This window comes from Coenobita brevimanus, chromosome 62 (assembly GCF_032717465.1).
Source record: "Coenobita brevimanus isolate Jiangsu-jjx chromosome 62, ASM3271746v2, whole genome shotgun sequence".
Lineage (NCBI taxonomy): Eukaryota > Metazoa > Arthropoda > Malacostraca > Decapoda > Coenobitidae > Coenobita > Coenobita brevimanus.
This window is the reverse complement of record NC_137015.1, coordinates 38453917-38471207: the sequence shown is the minus strand read 5'-3', so window position 1 is coordinate 38471207 and position 17291 is coordinate 38453917. Positions and strand designations below refer to the sequence as shown.

Here is a 17291-nt window from a genome sequence, read left to right as displayed (position 1 = left end):
GGTTTGTGAGAATGGTGGTCAGCTGATGAATCCCACCGCTGCCACCTATTTTTGATACGTATTATGTCTTTTATGAGAGACCTTGCATCACATTCACCTCAGAGCAGTGATCATACAAAAACAATATTACTTTCGCAATTACCTTTGTACATAATGAAGCTGAGCTGAAAATAGGTTACTGTTTCCCTTTCTTTATGGGTGGAACGGCCCCTCACTTGATTCTGATGGCATGACCAGCCATGAAAACAGAAAGGGTCACTGGAAAAACGATGTGACCCCTCTCTGGAGCCCATCCCTTGTCCAAGCGTTTTATATATATAAACTATGTACACAAAAGTAAGCACCATTGGAAGTACAACGCCGTTTTTGTTTTCTAATATTTAGTATCGCTGTGTCCTTGCGAGAAAATCCTTCAGCTTTTTACAGCTAACTATTCAACAGAATTGCAGTACAAAGCAAAGTTAGTTGGTAAGGCAGGAGGACAGGCACATACTGGGACCATGTGGTGTTTGATAGTGAGGAATGTATTAATCTGATGAGTTCTACTTTTGCATCTGTTGTAGATGTGACAGTAAAGTCAGTTTTCACCTTTTGCATTAGTAACAGATTGATTCAGTAAATTTAATTTGTTCAGTTAGGTAACTGAGTACTTTGAACAGATTAAGTGAGGACTGGGAATGCGAAACGTGCTACACCTGCCCCCCTTGGAATATAAGGCATCTAGGCTAAGCAGCAGAACGTAACAGATACAGTTCAGACCATTACAGAGAAAGGCTGCACAAGTCTCTTAACCTGTGGTTAGCCGGACACAGAGTAATTATCAATTTCGCACGGATGTGACTTTCACGCAACTAATCACAGACACTGGGACTGATTTCAAGTCTCTGTGTAACTCGGAGCTGAACGTATGTACACATTAGTCTGTAAGGGAGGAAAAGTGGCCTGGGTGGCACCTCAGCAGGACAGGTACAGGTACGTTTGTATTCGCCGTGACTGACTAATACCCGTGTAACAGTCCACTAGCGTCTACCATAATGAGGCTTGAGGCGAGGCTCGGTGGCCAAACCGAGCCAGAAGCAAGTGTAGGGCGAGTGCTTGACTGGCACACATGCGGGGACAGCTTAACATAATTTGTCATGGGATGGGGCGGTGGGAACGTTGTGGGTTTTGGTGGGACACGGGTACTGGTGGGTGGGAGTGGGCTGGGGTGATCACAGGCCACCTCCAGACCCACACTTAAGTTAGGTGACTGCGGACAGCCAGGGGCAAGCCTGACTGAATGCATCAAGTGACTCGGAATGCAAAATAGCCATGGCAGTGGCCACATGGCACTGGACACACACATATGATAGATCTCTTGCTAACTCTCTCTCACTCACTTTCTCACACACTCTCATCCACACAAGGTCAATCACTCGATCTCATAAATAACGCAGTAAAGGAACTGGGCAGTGGGGCTATTTACAGGGGCTCAGACAGGATGGTGCTGGGCCAGGCAGCTTCCTGAGGTTTGGGAGAGCGAGGGCCAGATAAAGCCGAGCCACTACCCCCGACGAGGCTTGCCACGGTTCCTCCTGCGTTGTCGTCGCTCGTTATTGCCACCCTGTCGCTCCCTCCGACTCTTTCTCGTCTGGCCATCATGCTCGGCACTTGATCGTCGCTCCGTGATGTGTCGTCGTGGTGACCTCCACTCCCTTTCACCTCCCAGCACTCTCTCATTGTCGCTCATGAGTTGCTCAGAGGACTGGTGTTCTGGGCCCTGGCCTTGCTCTGCTGCCCATTCTCGCTCGCTCACCAACATGCCAGGGTCGTCCATCCATTGAGATCTTCCATGGGCGGGGTGGTATGGCACAGATGCCATGGATGTGGGTGCTGGAAGAACTGAATGGTGAGTCTCTGGCTCCAAGTCGTCCTCATAATCATCATGAACTACGGAGCCCAGGTAGTGGGTGGGATATGTTGGATCCACGGCGTGAAGAACAGGCAGGGCAGCAGGAGCAGCGTCACCTTCATGATTGGAGTGAGCACGGTGAGGGTGGTGGGTGGAGAGTGTGAGGAGGTATGGATCAACCTCACCGCTGGCAGGATGTGCAGGGTTGGCCTCATCGTGGACAGGTTGTGTATGATGGTAGAAGAGGTTTTCAGGAGTGTTTGGTACATGATCTGCAAGCATGACTGGTACGTATCCTTCAGATGTCTCGGATGTGTGAGAGAGACCACGGGTGTTGAACTGGACTCTGTAGTCATCATAGTCATAGAGTGCAGGCTCATCGGACTGTATCTGTGTGACGTTCTCTATAGTGATGTCCTCAGGTGGTATAGTAGTGGAGGCAGCAGCGATGGGGTCGTCTTCAGGGCTGCCCAGACGTATGTTTAAGGCTGGGTACCGCTGTTTCTCCCCCTCTGTCTGCACCTCAAATGGTAGTGGCAGCAAACCTGGAAACAACGTCCACATCAATACATGACTGCCTCCGCGTAACTTCTAAATCTGTATAATTTATGAAAGCATGCAGATATAGGTATATAGCAATACTGGGAGGCTCTGTGCAAAATAACTGGGGACATTTTAGAGGAAGCTTTCTATCTTGGAGATCGGAACCACATAATGAATGGGTTCTGTAGCTATGTAAGGCTGCAAGTTCAGTATTATACAGATATGGAGCTACTGTGCCGCATGTTTTGCTTATAGACTTCAGCATTAGTGTGTAGCATGAGGCAGTGCTTTGGGTGCGTGTGAAGTGTACAGATGGTTTACTAAGAACAAGTCTCACTTTTATCCCCGATTCATCGTATGAGAGAAACATCTATGGGCTGAGAAACGGTTTAGGAATATTAACCACCAGCGACAAGTAGAGTGGTAACAATCTCGTTTTATCCCCTTCGAGGTGTAGGGGCCCAAGGCTAGGCTATTGTTGTCCAGTGCAATTAAGAGTAGATGCCCAGTTCTACTTCCCTTGGTAGCATTACACGATGAAAAGCATTCAGTCACCTCTTAAGATTCGAACCAAAGAAGGGCAGTGACTTCGACTAAGGCATTCTACTCCAGTACATAACAGTCCAAACAGAAAACATGAAGTGACGGACTAGCACACTTATTCACAGTATCGCAGTTCATAGTGGCGAAAGTGCATGAAACATCAATTGACGGTGGGATACGTACTGTTATTACCACTGTCGCAGTCCATAGGGACGAAAATCCTGGGTGCGTCCCAAGGAGTTCCGTCCACGTCGTTCACGGTGACCAGAAGGCCGTGGTTGTTCTTCCTGCGCCTCCACCTGCGCACCATGGTCTCCACAGGCAGCGTCACCCACCCGATGTAGTCGCTGCTGATCTGCGTGTCCACCACCAGCCTCGTGCGGTCTGAGGGAGAGGGACTGGGTTACGAGCCTGGTTTGACACAGAGTCCAGAGATTTATTGTAATGGTATTGTTGGTTGCTTTATATGGGTTTAAGGGATTTTGCTTGGGTGCTGGATTTTTAGGGTTCAGTTAGCCACAGTTAAGTGATTTTGTTAGGTTCAGTTAGGTAATATTATTAGGGGGGAGGTGGTGGCTTTTCACGGGTTCAGCCACTTGATTTTGTTACATTTTGTCGTAGATTTGCATGGACTTAGTTATATGATACTGTTAAGTCTGTGGTGGTAACTTTACTTGGGTTCAGTTAAGTACTTTTGTTAGATTTGTCAGTACTGTGTACATGGGCTCTAGGAGGTGTATTTGTATGTCTTAGTCACACTGGTCTGTGGCTGTTGTATTTAATACGTGTGAAAATTGTGTACCTTATTTGTTTCGTGAAAAATTTAAGTGATTTTGGAGGAAGTAAAACTCAGATCATTATATCACAGTGAACCAGGCAGCTACATACGTGACCAGTTAAACAAGGCACATTAAAAATCATGAAAAACAGCTGTATAGAGCAAGCAGCATATAAACAGTGTAAAACACTAAATCCTTAACCTGTGCTAGAATCCGGGTGACGCTGTTTTTAGCTTATTTTTGTGACTAATACATTTTAGTCAATTTAGGAAAGGCGTCTGGTACTGAAAATGTTTATGAAGGCGGTATCTGATCCCTTTAGTTCCGAACAAAGTCTGTCCTCAGCTGAATCAAAACGTCAGGATAGGGAAAGAAGACAGCAAGAAAGACATCCGTGGGTTCATTGGATTTAAAGTATTCCCCTGTGTAACTTACGGCGTTTGCGTGTGAGCCTCTTGATGTAGACGAAGACCTCAATGAGCAGCGTCTTGGGCACCTCTAAGGGCAGGGAGTTGTTCTTGTAGAGTCTGAGGGTGGCGTTCATCACATCCACCTTATGATTGAACTCCCGCGACAGGTTGAAGAAGAGATTGAACCGCTGGGGCCAGATCTCGGGGTCAGTGTTACGGGGCACCTCGCAGGAAGGGAAGTACGTCTGGGAGGAGCAGCGCTGTGGGAGAGAGGGGGATAGGGTTAGTGGATTGTGATAAGGCTGTGGTAGAGAGGAATGGGTTAATGGATAGTGGTAAGGCTGTGGTAGAGAGGAATGAGTTAGTGGATAGTGGTAAGGCTGTGGTAGAGAGGAATGGGTTAGTGGATAGTGGTAAGGCTGTGGTAGAGAGGAATGGGTTAGTGGATAGTGGTAAGGCTGTGGTAGAGAGGAATGAGTTAGTGGATAGTGGTAAGGCTGTGGTAGAGAGGAATGAGTTAGTGGATAGTGGTAAGGCTGTGGTAGAGAGGAATGGGTTAGTGGGTAGTGGTAAGGCTGTGGTAGAGAGGAATGGGTTAGTGGATAGTGGTAAGGCTGTGAGAGAGGGAAGAATGGGATAGTGGATAGGAACAAAGATGCCATTGTTTATTATTATCATTATCACATTATTATTATTATTATTATTATTACTATTATTATTTTTAGTATTATTAACACTCTGGTTTTGTTTTACGGAGCACCTCGCACGAAAGGAAGGACTGTACATCTGTGTGAAGCATCTTAGTTGGAGGAAGAGTGGATTACAATCCCTTCGTTTTCACCAAATAGAACCGGGTCACCGCAACAAGTAGAATATTATGTGGTTGCATAACATTTGTTGAACCATATTTATGACACTGGAATAAATCTCCTTGGTTACTAGTGAAATCAGCCGTCCAGTCTTACGCCTTAACTGAGCTTGAAGGGGTTCGGGATCTTCGTCATGTTAGAACAAGTTTAGTTGAGAGGCACTGTAAATGGCGCAAAACACTTCACCATCAAAGCAGAGTAAAAACAAAAAATAATAATGATGAATCTTGCGGGACGGGAAGCGTGTCTGGGGTGGGCATGGCTGTAGGGAAAGGGGAGTGGGTTGGTTTGCGAGAGGTGGCAAAATTATCGCTGCGTGTGAGAGGGATTTGTTGATCAGTGAGAGAAAATTATATGCGTGGGAGGGATTGGCTGATTTGTGAATGGTGGCAAAAGTATCGCCCCGTGGAAGATATTGATTGGTGAATGAGAGGTGGCAAAATTATCGCGGTGTGTGGGGCTGGCTGGCTAATAATTATAGGTAACACAATAACTGGTGTAGGGTGAGGGGGATGTAAGTAGACGACACCACATGAAAGAGGTTAAGGTCAGTAATGTTAACCAGTACCAACAAAGGAAGTAAAGATCAGTGAAGAGGTAATGGCTGCCGCTGACCTTGTACTTGCAGGGGAAGGTGCCTGAGTTGATGTCAATTGGGGTGGGTACGGTGGCCAGGGTATCGTTGGTCGGGGCCTTGGGTAGTTTCTCTCCGAAGGGCGGACCCAAGGCGATCAGGATGCGGTCCATGATGTTGAGACGGGCTATTTCTCGGGCCCTGTGGGGGTGAAAGGGTGAATTAGTGAGCTAGATTGATGTTATGGAGTGTGCTAGATTGGGGTGATTGAGTGTGTTAGATTAGGGTTATTGAGTGTGTTAGATCGGGGTGATTGAGTTGTTAGAGTAGGGTTATTGAGTGTGCTTGATCGGGGTGACTGAGTGTTAGACAAGGGTTCTTGAGTGTGTCAGATAAGGGTTACTAAATAAGATAGCCCTGAGATAACAAGAGTAACTTAAATGACTTTATCGTACTAAGTTTACCATGTTTTGTTCTCTTTACCCGCCATGAACAAATTCATTAGATGGGTTTGTCCTTCACTTTGACTTAAGTTTATCTGACCAAATTTTTAACAGTGCCTTACCCATACCGTCAGTCTGTCTGTCTATCTGTCTGTGTCTATAACCATCCATCTAGCTTGCTAAACGTTGTACTCATTAACACTGTAATTTTACTTTTACAAATGTGCTGTTTAATTTTCTCATAAAAGGTGTCTTTACATTGTTTCCGATTTCAGTTTGTTAAATAATAATAATAATAAATTTGGCAATAGTTTGGTGTCCCACTGTCAGAATGAAGACGTGTTCTAGAATTGCAACTACTTCCCTCAATTCTGCTTTGCTTACAAACTGCCAGAGAGAGAGAGATAGGGGAGGGTGTTGCTATGAGAATGTGTTAAATTGGGTGGGTTACTGAGTACGAGCGAGAGAGAGAGAGAGAGAGAGAGAGAGAGAGAGAGAATGCCACCTTACTTTCATTCATAATCATACTGAAACGTAACTGTTACATCATACCGTTACTACAAACACTACCCTTAATCGCTGTCATTATTTGCAACGCCAAAACTTAGCTACCACAACTACCACAGTCCACTGGTACCAAAAACACCACCACCACAGCTACCACAATCGCCCACCACAACATTTACCCCCTACTACCAGTATCCACTACTGCCAAACACACTAGTCCTGCAGCAACACAACTACCAATATCCACAACCACCACAACTACCACAATCACCAGAACTACCACGACCCAGATACCGGCTGTTGCTCTGACAGTCATCAAAACACACTCACACACACAAACACACACACTTATGTAAACTCAACCATACACACACTTTCCCACAAACCATCTCAAACTTGCTTCTATGCCAGTTTGTTCTTTACATTAAAATTTACACAGAACACACACACACACACACACACACACACACACACACACACACACACACACACACACACACACACACATTTTCTCTCTGTCTTGCCTTTCTGTCCATTCATGCGTCTTATAACCATCAGTCCGTCTTCTTGATACTGGAGAAGACGCCTTCACGCGGTGGTTCAGATATGACCAAGGAACAGAACTGGCCGGTAATACAGACGTCCCTCAGCCTCCTCCTTATCTTCCGAAAGGAGAATGGTGGAACGCAAAAGGGCAGTTTCAGTCTGCAGTCCACCGAGTTCACGTTCAGATAAGCCTGGGGTCTAGAAACAGTCCACCTTCCTACCAATCTTGTACACTGTTTGTCCATCTTCCTGTCTATTCATATACCAGCTGAGTCATATCTGTCTGTTTAGAAGCATCCATTCATACACCTGCTTGCCCAACCGTCTCTGTATTTACCTATACATGTATTACTTATATATTTATTCATCTGGATATTTCTCCTGTTTATCCATTTGTCTGTCTGTCCATCTGTGCTTGTTTGTTTGTCTGCCCTCCTTCTTCAGCAGTAGGATGGCTGGCGTGTCTAGACTGTCAGCACTCAGGGTCAGCACTGGTTGGCATTACCCCCTCCCCCCCTCTCTCACTCTCTCGGGTAATTTTTTCCCTTCTTTTGGCTTGCCACTTGCTTCCTGACAACCCCCACCCCCTTTCATTTCTGCATTTCCTCCTATTTGCCTTTTCTCATTTCCCAATTTCACTCTTCCCCTGCCATAACCTTTTCTCCTTTTCGTTTCCTATTCCTTACTCTCCTATCCTTCCACTTATTTTCTTCTCTCCTATTCCTTCCTTCCCACTTCTCTCTCCCCTCGCTCCCTTCACATCTCACCCCCGTACTTGCCACCTCTGCCATATTTCTTATCACCCGGCCTGCCCCCTGACTCATCAGTGCTCGAGAGGTCGTCTGGCTTATCACGTCTATTTTTAGTACCTCCACCCTTCTGCACCCCCTGTCACTCTCCTTACAAAAGTACTACCCCTGCCACCGTCCGGGTCCGTATGATAATACCACCCCTGCCACCCTCCCTATAAGACTACCACCCCTGCCACTCTATAGGAGTTAGATATAGCCTTCCTTAACCCCTTGAGTACGAGAGATCCCTCATATATATATATATATATATATATATATATATATATATATATATATATATATATATATATATATATATATTTAATTTGGCCCAGATTTTCGTCCTGTTGCAGCTCATTTCACGCAGATCAGTGGCAGAGAAATGCAGTAGCTACTATAGCTCAGCATCCCTTCCACAGCACTTTTTGGTGTCTATCATCATACTAGTTTTGACTTATTGTTACAACTCAGCATTCCACATGGAGCGATGTCAGTTTTAGGCCGTTAAATTAAAAATAAATAAATAAATGAGTAAAGTAAGACTGTTGACCCACGACTGCCGCGCTAGACTATCTGTTCAAACTAAATCTGATTGTCTGGCTCCTTATCTCAAAGCATTCACAGTTTCTTTTTTTTTGCCACTCGTTCATGTTTTCAGTTAAACTCCTTCCATTCTGTGACGTATTATTCTCGGCTTAATCTTTACTTCCACGAGACGATTTCGGTCAGCATAGGAAAGATTTGTCGAACCGGTGGATTTACGTGTAGACCTGGCCCTCATTAACCCCTTCACTTATAGAGCTTAAGAAAATCGTCTGGAATAGCAGGAAGAAAAATAAAAAAGGCGTCATGGTAGTGAAGAGACCAAGATCTTTTTTTATTCGCATTTTTCTTCTCGACGTTTATTTAAGAGAGCTTTTTTTTTTTTTACGCTTTTTTTTTCCATAGCCAGTCGTTGATTAATTAACCCTTTCAGCCAGAGGACGTGTTTTGGGGCCGGTATTCTCGTTGGATAAGGTTGCTTCCTAACACCTCTTCCTAAGCAGTTTATTTTACTTATTACACCTTGCCATCTTCTTTCTTGTGTTACTAAAATCGTTCCAGTATCACCACAATGCATAGATTACGTACAGAACGATATTAGCCAGCCATATCCAAAAATAAATCGGTAAGGAGGAGGTGTTAGGGACCTTTCGTTCACCCTCAAGGATACGAACCACGGCCTTCATTAAACCCTTCATCACCAGGGACTGTGCTGGAAGAAATCGTCCGAGAGAGAGAGAGAGAGAGAGAGAGAGTCTGGGTTAACGTTAGAGAAAATAAAAAGTTCAATCTCACTCTCTCTCTCTCTCTCTCTCTCTCTCTCTCTCTCTCTCTCTCTCTTTCGAAGTTATAAAAGACCGCAATAAAGAATATAGAGTAGGAGATACGTAGATTTTTTTTTTTTTTTACTACTCTTTTACTCTCAAAACACTAGACAGTTATCGCCGATACGAAATCAGGAACACGCAGTCAAGTACCAGACAGTGATAAATCCGTCCTAACACTCTATCCTTGTCTTATCCTTTCCCACTTTGCCTTCCCCCTCCCCTCTTCCTCTCTCACCATAATACACTGCCTCCTTAGAGTTTATCCTGGATGATGGCAGCGATAATGTGTGTGTGTGTGTGTGTACATATATAGATGTGTTCGCTTGTATCCTGTATAGATCTGTCTATGGTTATGAACGTATGAAAAATGTGCGTGCTTGTGTGTGTGTGTGTGTGTTCAACCCAAGATAAGAGTATGTCACCAGTGATAACGAACGATAATGCATTACGTAATATCAGGCTTGGGATTTCCACGCTATAAATAGTGATGTTTAGTAGTAATGATAGTAGGCAGCGTAATCGACAATATCTCCTCGTATTCTGATATTGGTCGCCATAGTTACGATAATGGCTCGTATTCACGTTGGGTAAAGAAGCTCCCTAACGCATATTCCTCAACTATTTATTTTTTTGGATATAGCTGGTTAATATCCTTATGTACATTATTCATGCAGAGTATGACGATTATTGGAAGGATTTATGCAAGGTGTAATAAAGAAAATAAACCGCTTAAGAAAAGATGATCGGGAGCTTCCTTAACATTCGAGGATATGGGCCAGTAACTAACACTAAGTCAAGAAGATAGAAAGATGATGAAAATATCAGTGATCGACATGGCGTTATGATTTTGTTGGGTCGTAAAAGAACGGAAATAGGGATCCAGGTAATAAAGTAACTGCTGAAGGAATATCGCAGTAATGATGGACTTAACAGGAGCGATTTTGCTTCTATACGGTATATATATATATATATATATATATATATATATATATATATATATATATATATATATATATATATATTCTGTCTGTTTTTTATTTGCTATTCGAAATAAAATAAAATGATAACTAACTCTAGGAAATGTCATGATATCAACACAATGGTAAATGAAGGTAATACTGTCTAATACTTCGAGAGGTCAGGATAACATTATATAAACACAATAGAATAAAGATCACATCTAAAAAAAGTAAAAGCTCACAGCTAATTAACACATAAAAAAGCGGTTTGGCCATAAGCACTGAGGCAGCAATAGTCCTGCACATAAAAACACTGGATAGGCTGGTGTCCACATGACTTTGATCTCAGTCAGGTTATTTCCCCGAGTTTTTATGCCAGACTACGAAAAATACCTTGACAGCCAAAGCACATAGCCAGATTTGGAATATGGGGCCTTGTAGCACCTCCTCCTTAGCGATTTAGGTTGCGTAAAACACCCTAGCAGTCTCTTGCATGACATTTATATCGTTCAGAATGACATAACGTTATATACATACAAAAGGATACTGGGGTGTTATGTACAGAATAAATCGCGAAGGAAGAGGAGTTAGGACATCACCAAAGGCACCCGAGAATACGATCCACAGGCCACAGAATAACCCGATATTTATACCGACACGTTGGTAAGAATGGCGGCAGAGGGGAAGCCAGCAGCAATTTAACTCCTTCACTTCGAGAGGTATACCCCACAGTGAGTCAGATTGTACTGAAGGGGTTAATGGAGATTGCTGGTAAGAGTTGATCGTCAGTGTTTTGGCTGTTGCCCCTATTCTCCTAAACAAGGCAACAGCCGAAACATTGAGAACCAACTCAGAAGTTTTCACTCTTTCTCTCTGCCACGTCGCTGACCAGTGTCACATAAGCATACATATTCTCAAAATGCTCATCCGTGTCGAATAGAAGTGCCATTGTCCGCAAAAGCCATCGAGATTCTCCGAAATTTAATCAGTGACAGTCTAAGTTAACAAAGCTGTGGTCTATGACTGGCTCAAGCCAATGAGTGGCCACACTGCAAAGCTCAGGTGGTCTATGCCAGGCCAGGTTATAAAGCACTGGCCAGTGACAGGCCACGTCTTGAAGCCCTTCCCAGTGACAAGTCCATAAACAAAGCGTTGACCAGTGAAAAGCCAGTGTGTAAGCGCCGGCCAGTGAGAGGCCAATTTAAAAGCTTTATCCAGTGAGGCCAGATTACAAGCTCTGGCCAGTAAGATGCTGAGTTACAAGCTCTGACCAATGGGAAGCCAGTGTATAAGCACATTTGACCAACCACGACGCGGGAACCTTACCTGTAGAAGGTCTCGGTCTCGGATTCGTAATCATGGCTGTAAAAACAACACAACGACAATAGTGTGAGAGCATGACACAGACAGACACAGATAACAGGATAACTGGCAAATAAAAACACAGTCAGAGCATAATAAAAACAAGATGAGGTTACAAAATCAACAGCACGCCATATTGCCCACTATGCACACGAATGGTAAACACAAGGAAATTTGAGCTGGCATACGAAACAGACACCTAACCAGGTAACTTAAATGTAGTCGTCCGCATACACAGAGATGAAAGTCAATCATTTCAAATTTTGTTAGACAACCCCTCATACATGTGTACATAGTGTACATATCCCACGGTCGGATCCATTATGGGGGCAAATAAAGCTACATATATTACATTTTCACTGTTTAGCGATAGTCAGAGCTACAGCGTCCTAATTCCAATCTAACTTCGTGGATGGGTGATGAGAGAGAGGGAGAGGATGTGGTGCTGAGTGCTAGTCCTGCTCAGCTGCTGCTCTGGCACCGTCCCTTCTGAGTGCTGAGAGTGAGGCAGAGTTGTGCTAGGCTGAGGCAGGGTAGGGTAAGGTAAGGCAAGATTGGGCAGGTAGAGTACTTGTGATAGGTAAGGGACGGTGGGCTGAGGTAGGGTAGGGTAAGGCAGGGCGAGATTGGGCAGGTAGGGTATGTGATGGGTAAGCTTGTGGGCCTAAGAGTTTCCCCAGCATCTCTTCCTTACCAGTTATGTTTGCAAAGGTACATTAAAATTCTCTTTGATGATGCAGACTCAGACAGTAGAATAAGGATCAAGCTATCATCATCATCATCGTCATCTCGTTCTGTATCCCAATACCTCACGTACTATAAATAATAAACTGTTTTGGAGTGGTGCCCATCATCATCATCATCATCATCGCATGGTATAGCCCAGTAACGCATGTAGTATATATTATGATAAATTGTCTTGGGAGAAATGCTAGGAAGCCCCATAAGCCCACGAGAATACTCCTCAAGGTAAGTCAGGGTTGAAGGGGCAGGGAAAGGTAGATGAGCTCATGGTAGGGTTGGGTAGAGTGGTAGGGGTAGTTGACGTCACATGCCCCTCCCCCTAACCTCTGCATATCAGCTTCCTGTCACCAATTCATGCCACAAGGTCAAGTTCAGCCTGGCCAGCAAACACACACACACACACACACACACACACACACACACACACACACACACACACACACACACACACACACACACACACACACACCTTCCCTGTCATGTTTGTGTACGTATCAGTGTAGGCAGCAGATGTATGCAGTATATAAACTAATGACACTTATTTCCTTCTCTTTCCAGGAAGCGGCTGGACGAACTACTAGCTCAGGTAAGTACTGTACTTGTGATATCCGTAAATAGCCATAAGTATCCAAGCAAGGGAGATTTTTGAACTATTAATCATTTCACCTCACATCCTGTTCTCACTGTTAGACCTGGTGTGGGTAGGATGGAGGGATGGTGTGGAGAGGTACAGTATACGAGTGAGAGTGGTGTGAGTTGGAGGAAGAGCAGTCTGATAGTAGAGGAGGGGGTGATAAAGAGGCGATTTCTTTGCGGCCACCCTTTTCGGGATTAAGGCATCTGGCAATAGACCGGATCCATAAACGGGAAAGATTAATAAAGAAAAGAAAAGAAAGAAAGATGTCACGAAACTAGGCAGCTAAAAGTGGTTCACACCTTTGAGTCATAACTCAGGTGGGCAAAATTATCGGCTCCCTCTTATAGGCCAAACAGGTCACATAAATTAATTAAAAGACAGACAAGCACGATCAGTCAACTCCTTGGGTCCGGTGATCTTATTTTTTTTTTTTATATATTTTTTGTTTAGTTCATTTGTGTTAGTTCTAGAAAATGTGAAGGAGAGGCCCGTCTGCCGAAAGGGATACTGATGGTTGTATTTGGATCTTTCCATTTCGAAAAAGTCTCTCGTACAATGATATCGTCTTTTGGTAGGAAGATGTCACCGTATTGACTATACTCCTTTTATCTTAACCTGGTCTAAATTTTTCATCCGTTTGTTGCTTATTTCAGCTAGGTCATTGGCAAAAAAAGGCAATGCTACAGCTCTACCTCCTTCACGTAGCACTTCTTCACGGCCAGCTTTATATTCTTAGTCTCTTGTTACAGCATAGCAGTGAAAATGGGAAGAGGACAATAATTTTACTCCATCTTTGTAATGCAACAGATAACCGTTACCCCCAGTACTTCGTATGTGCAACAGGTCAGCTCTAGAACTGTCTTCCTCACAGTGTATTTCCCACTGCCCATGACCTCCAGTCGCCAGTGTATCCAGGCATCTCAAAATGGACAGATCTTGAATTTGGTTGTATTTTGTTTTTAATTTTTCCTGGAGGGAACATATTGCGGGCATTGGGTTTTGGTTCCTTCGTCCTTGCATTAAAAAAATAAAATAAAATAAAAGATAAGATACACAGGTACATTAAGCCACATGCAGCGCGAGCCGAAGGACCAATCAGCGGGCAGGACTAAGGGGGTGTGGCAGGGCAGGACGAGACCGGATTGGCTAGCTCGTGTAGGCGGTCCTCTTACGGCTCGGTTCCTTAACTTGGCCTAGATTTTCGTCCTTTTCAGCTTATGTATCTCAGTGGCAGAAAAAGAATGCTTGGGCTCTCTCTCTAGCACTTCTTCGTGACTAGCTCCATACGACTCTACATTCTTTCTCTAGCACTTCTTCGTGACTAGCTCTGTACGGGTCTACATCTTTTCTCTAGCACTTCTTCGTGACTAGCTCTGTATTCTAGTGTTTATCTCTTGGTACAGCACAGGATTCAGAATGGAGAGATGGCAATTTTAGGCCAAGTTAGAGTAAAAGGAGTATAGTTTTTAGCCCTTCAGCCCGAGCACGTGGTTTTTATTTCATTTTGCCACTTTCAGACGGTTTCCATCAACCTAGGAGAATTATCGAACTGGAGGGGTTAGTTACAGCCTTCATTAACCCCTTCATTAAAAGAGGTCTCCATTTAGCTGAATAAAATCGTCTGGAGGCAGCGAAAAAGAGAGACGGGGGGGGGGGGTGAGAAAGTAAGATAATGAGAGAGTATGAGAGAAAAACAGATTCGGGACTAAAAGAACGCTAGAAAGAGCAGTTTTGAGAGAGAGACTAAAACAACGCAAGAAAGAGCGGTTTTGAGAGAGAGAGAGAGTCGAGGAAATAGTGTGAAAGGAAGACTACGAATAAGATCGAACCGGGTGTGAGAGAACGTGAAGAGAGAGAGAGAGAGGAATGTATGTGACCTTGGGCGGCTCCCACACCTTCCATTCACAACCTACGCATTCCATTCATAAATCCGGCGTCATTCATAAATTTGCTGCGTCATCCATTACTACGGACTCATTCATAAATTCCCACGAGTTCATTCAGAAATTCATCCGGGTGACTTTACTAGGGATTTTTACTACGACGCAGGTGAGTTGTACATTTTTACACCTTTACTACTGTACTTGCTCAGCCGACTCATTGTGGTTGTATTATTGTCTCAGAAATTCATCTTTTATTTTGTTGTTTTAGTATTTTGTTGGACATTTTATTCATGACGGTAAAAGATCCAGATTTTACTCTTTATTAAGGTTTATAACTTATTGTATACTCTTTACTAAGTGACGTAGACTTTTGCCAGACCATTAATAAAACTTAGGTCAGTCGCGATGCCAGTGTTTGTGATTTGGAAAGTTCAGTAACACAAACCAACTACATACACAACCAGTAATGTGGAGATAAGGGGGATAATAAAGTTAGTGTGAAGGATAAAACCGATAAGCAACTCAGCCCTACACTGTATTTTAGCCATCATCATCATCAACACCCAGCCCCTTTCTCCCACTAGTGTACGGGGTGGGTAGGAATTACAAAATATATTCAGTACCCGACTTACGTAATGAAAACGGCAAAGCAGAGGTGAGGTTAGGAGAGGCAGACGTGAGGCAGCTGGAGCGAGACAGGGTTAAAGTTGAGTGAGGCAGAGTTGGCTGAGGTGAGGCACAGGTGAAGGCAAGGCAGAGTGAGGTATACGTAAAGTGAGACAGGGTAAGGTAATCCTAGGTAGGCTGAGGCAGAGTAAGGCATGTAATTGCTGACAGAGTGAGGCAAAATAAGGCAATTCTTGGTCGGATGAGGCAGTGTAAGGCAGGAAAGGTAGAATGAGACAGTGGTGAGTGTGGAGTAGGCAGTATGAACCATGGTTAGGCAAGATAAGGAAGACAGAATGACTAGATCCTTAGGGTGGAAATATGCAGAGTAAGGCAGAATGGGCGAGGCATGGCTAGGCTGTGAGGTAGGGTTAGATTAGGAATGGAGTGAGACAGGATGAAGACGGTGCAGGGAAGACAAAGATAGGGTTAAAGGAAGGTGGAAAAAACAAGTCTGAGAAAGAAGTAGAGTAAGGCAGAGAGAATAAAGTCTACGGCAGAAATAGACAATAAATAAAGTCTAGGGAAGAAACAGGGTAAGGAAGAGAAAACGTCTTTGGCAAAATAAAGGGTAAGGCAAAATTAGTAAAGTCTCAGGCAGAAATAGAGTATGACAAAGGATGAATAAAGTCTGATGCAGAAAATAAGGCAGGATTTAAACAGTCGAAGGCAGAAAGAAGTCAGGTAGATATAAACAAGGCAAAGCAGGATAAATAAAGTAAGGGAGGAACAGGAAGAATAAAGGCAGGATAAAGTTAATCAGAAATATACAGGGAATTACTACTTTCAGTCACTTCCAGGTACCGGTAAAGTAAGACGGGTGAAGTAGAGTAAGGCAGGATGAATAAATAGAGGAAGGCAAAGTGAATGAGTTAAGTAGAGTAAGCAAGTATGGATAAGTAAGAAAGTAAGACAGTGATTAAGTTAGAGTAAGGCAGGATGAATAGAGTAAGGCAGAATGAATAAGTTAGAGCAAGGTAGGATGAATAAGAAGAGTAAGGCAGAATTAATAACTAGCTAAAGCAAGGCAGGAATTAGCGGAAATAATTAAGTCAGAGTACGATGAAATAAAAGTTACAGCAAGGCAGGATGAATAATACTGTGGATGGCAGAACAGAGCAAGTCGGGATGAACAGTACAAAACCCAAGTACACTTACTCAGCGAGGGGATCACGTCGAGGAGTAACCGGTTCCTCATCTTCCTCCTCCTCCCCCTCAACGACCCCTTCCTCCCCTCCTTCGGCGTCTTCCTGTAGCGGCGTGGTATCTGAAGGAGGCGTTGAAGACCTGGAGGAAAAGTCTTCGTCGACGACTCCTCGTGTGTAGTCCAGGATTAGGGCTTGTTCATCGGCAGACAGGTCTAGGGTAGGGGGTCTGTGTGTGGGCAGGGCGTTGGCTAGGCTCAGAAGGGCTAAGACTAGGGCTAAAAGTCGTGGCATTGTGAAATGTGCCACTGTATTTATCAGCCTCTCAAGTGATCTCTTCCCTCTGCCGGGCGGGTTTCTACTAAAGCGGCCGCCACGGTAATCCTCGTTTTATACCCGGGCAAAGGGGCGGAGCTTATATGGCCCCGCCCCCCTGCCCTCTCTTCGGCCCGCCCCGCCCCCCTCCTCACACCGGGGCCATATCTATGAATTTTCTAAGCTGAAGTGGTGAACAGGATTTCTAGTCAGTATGTTCATCTTCACTCATACACATGCCAAGCACTTCACAACCATAATACATTTAATAATAACTCGAAAATTACGACTAAACAGTATGAGTCCCATAATTT

At 44.1% G+C, this 17291-nt stretch overlaps 1 protein-coding gene across 1 annotated transcript; it reads right to left on the bottom strand.

Moving 5' to 3' along the window:
• Positions 1 to 658: 658 nt before the first annotated feature.
• LOC145404068 (uncharacterized) lies at positions 659 to 17003 on the bottom strand. The gene is made up of 5 exons (XM_080275670.1): positions 16676 to 17003; positions 5651 to 5810; positions 4192 to 4426; positions 3161 to 3361; positions 659 to 2436 (listed from the first exon to the last, which is right to left on the bottom strand). The coding sequence occupies exons 1-5, from the start codon at positions 16954 to 16956 to the stop codon at positions 1544 to 1546; spliced, it is 1770 nt and encodes a 589-aa protein (XP_080131796.1). The 5' UTR covers positions 16957 to 17003; the 3' UTR covers positions 659 to 1543.
• Positions 17004 to 17291: the final 288 nt, after the last annotated feature.

Coding starts and splice junctions, on each gene's coding strand:
- LOC145404068 (XM_080275670.1), bottom strand. CDS start 16,956: ATGCCACGACTTTTAGCCCTAGTCTTAGCCCTTCTGAGCCTAGCCAAC. Junction 3,362..4,191: donor GAGGCTCACACGCAAACGCC/GTAAGTTACACA, acceptor CCTCTCCCTCAG/ACCGCACGAGGCTGGTGGTG. Junction 2,437..3,160: donor CTGCGACAGTGGTAATAACA/GTACGTATCCCA, acceptor CGTTGTTTCCAG/GTTTGCTGCCACTACCATTT.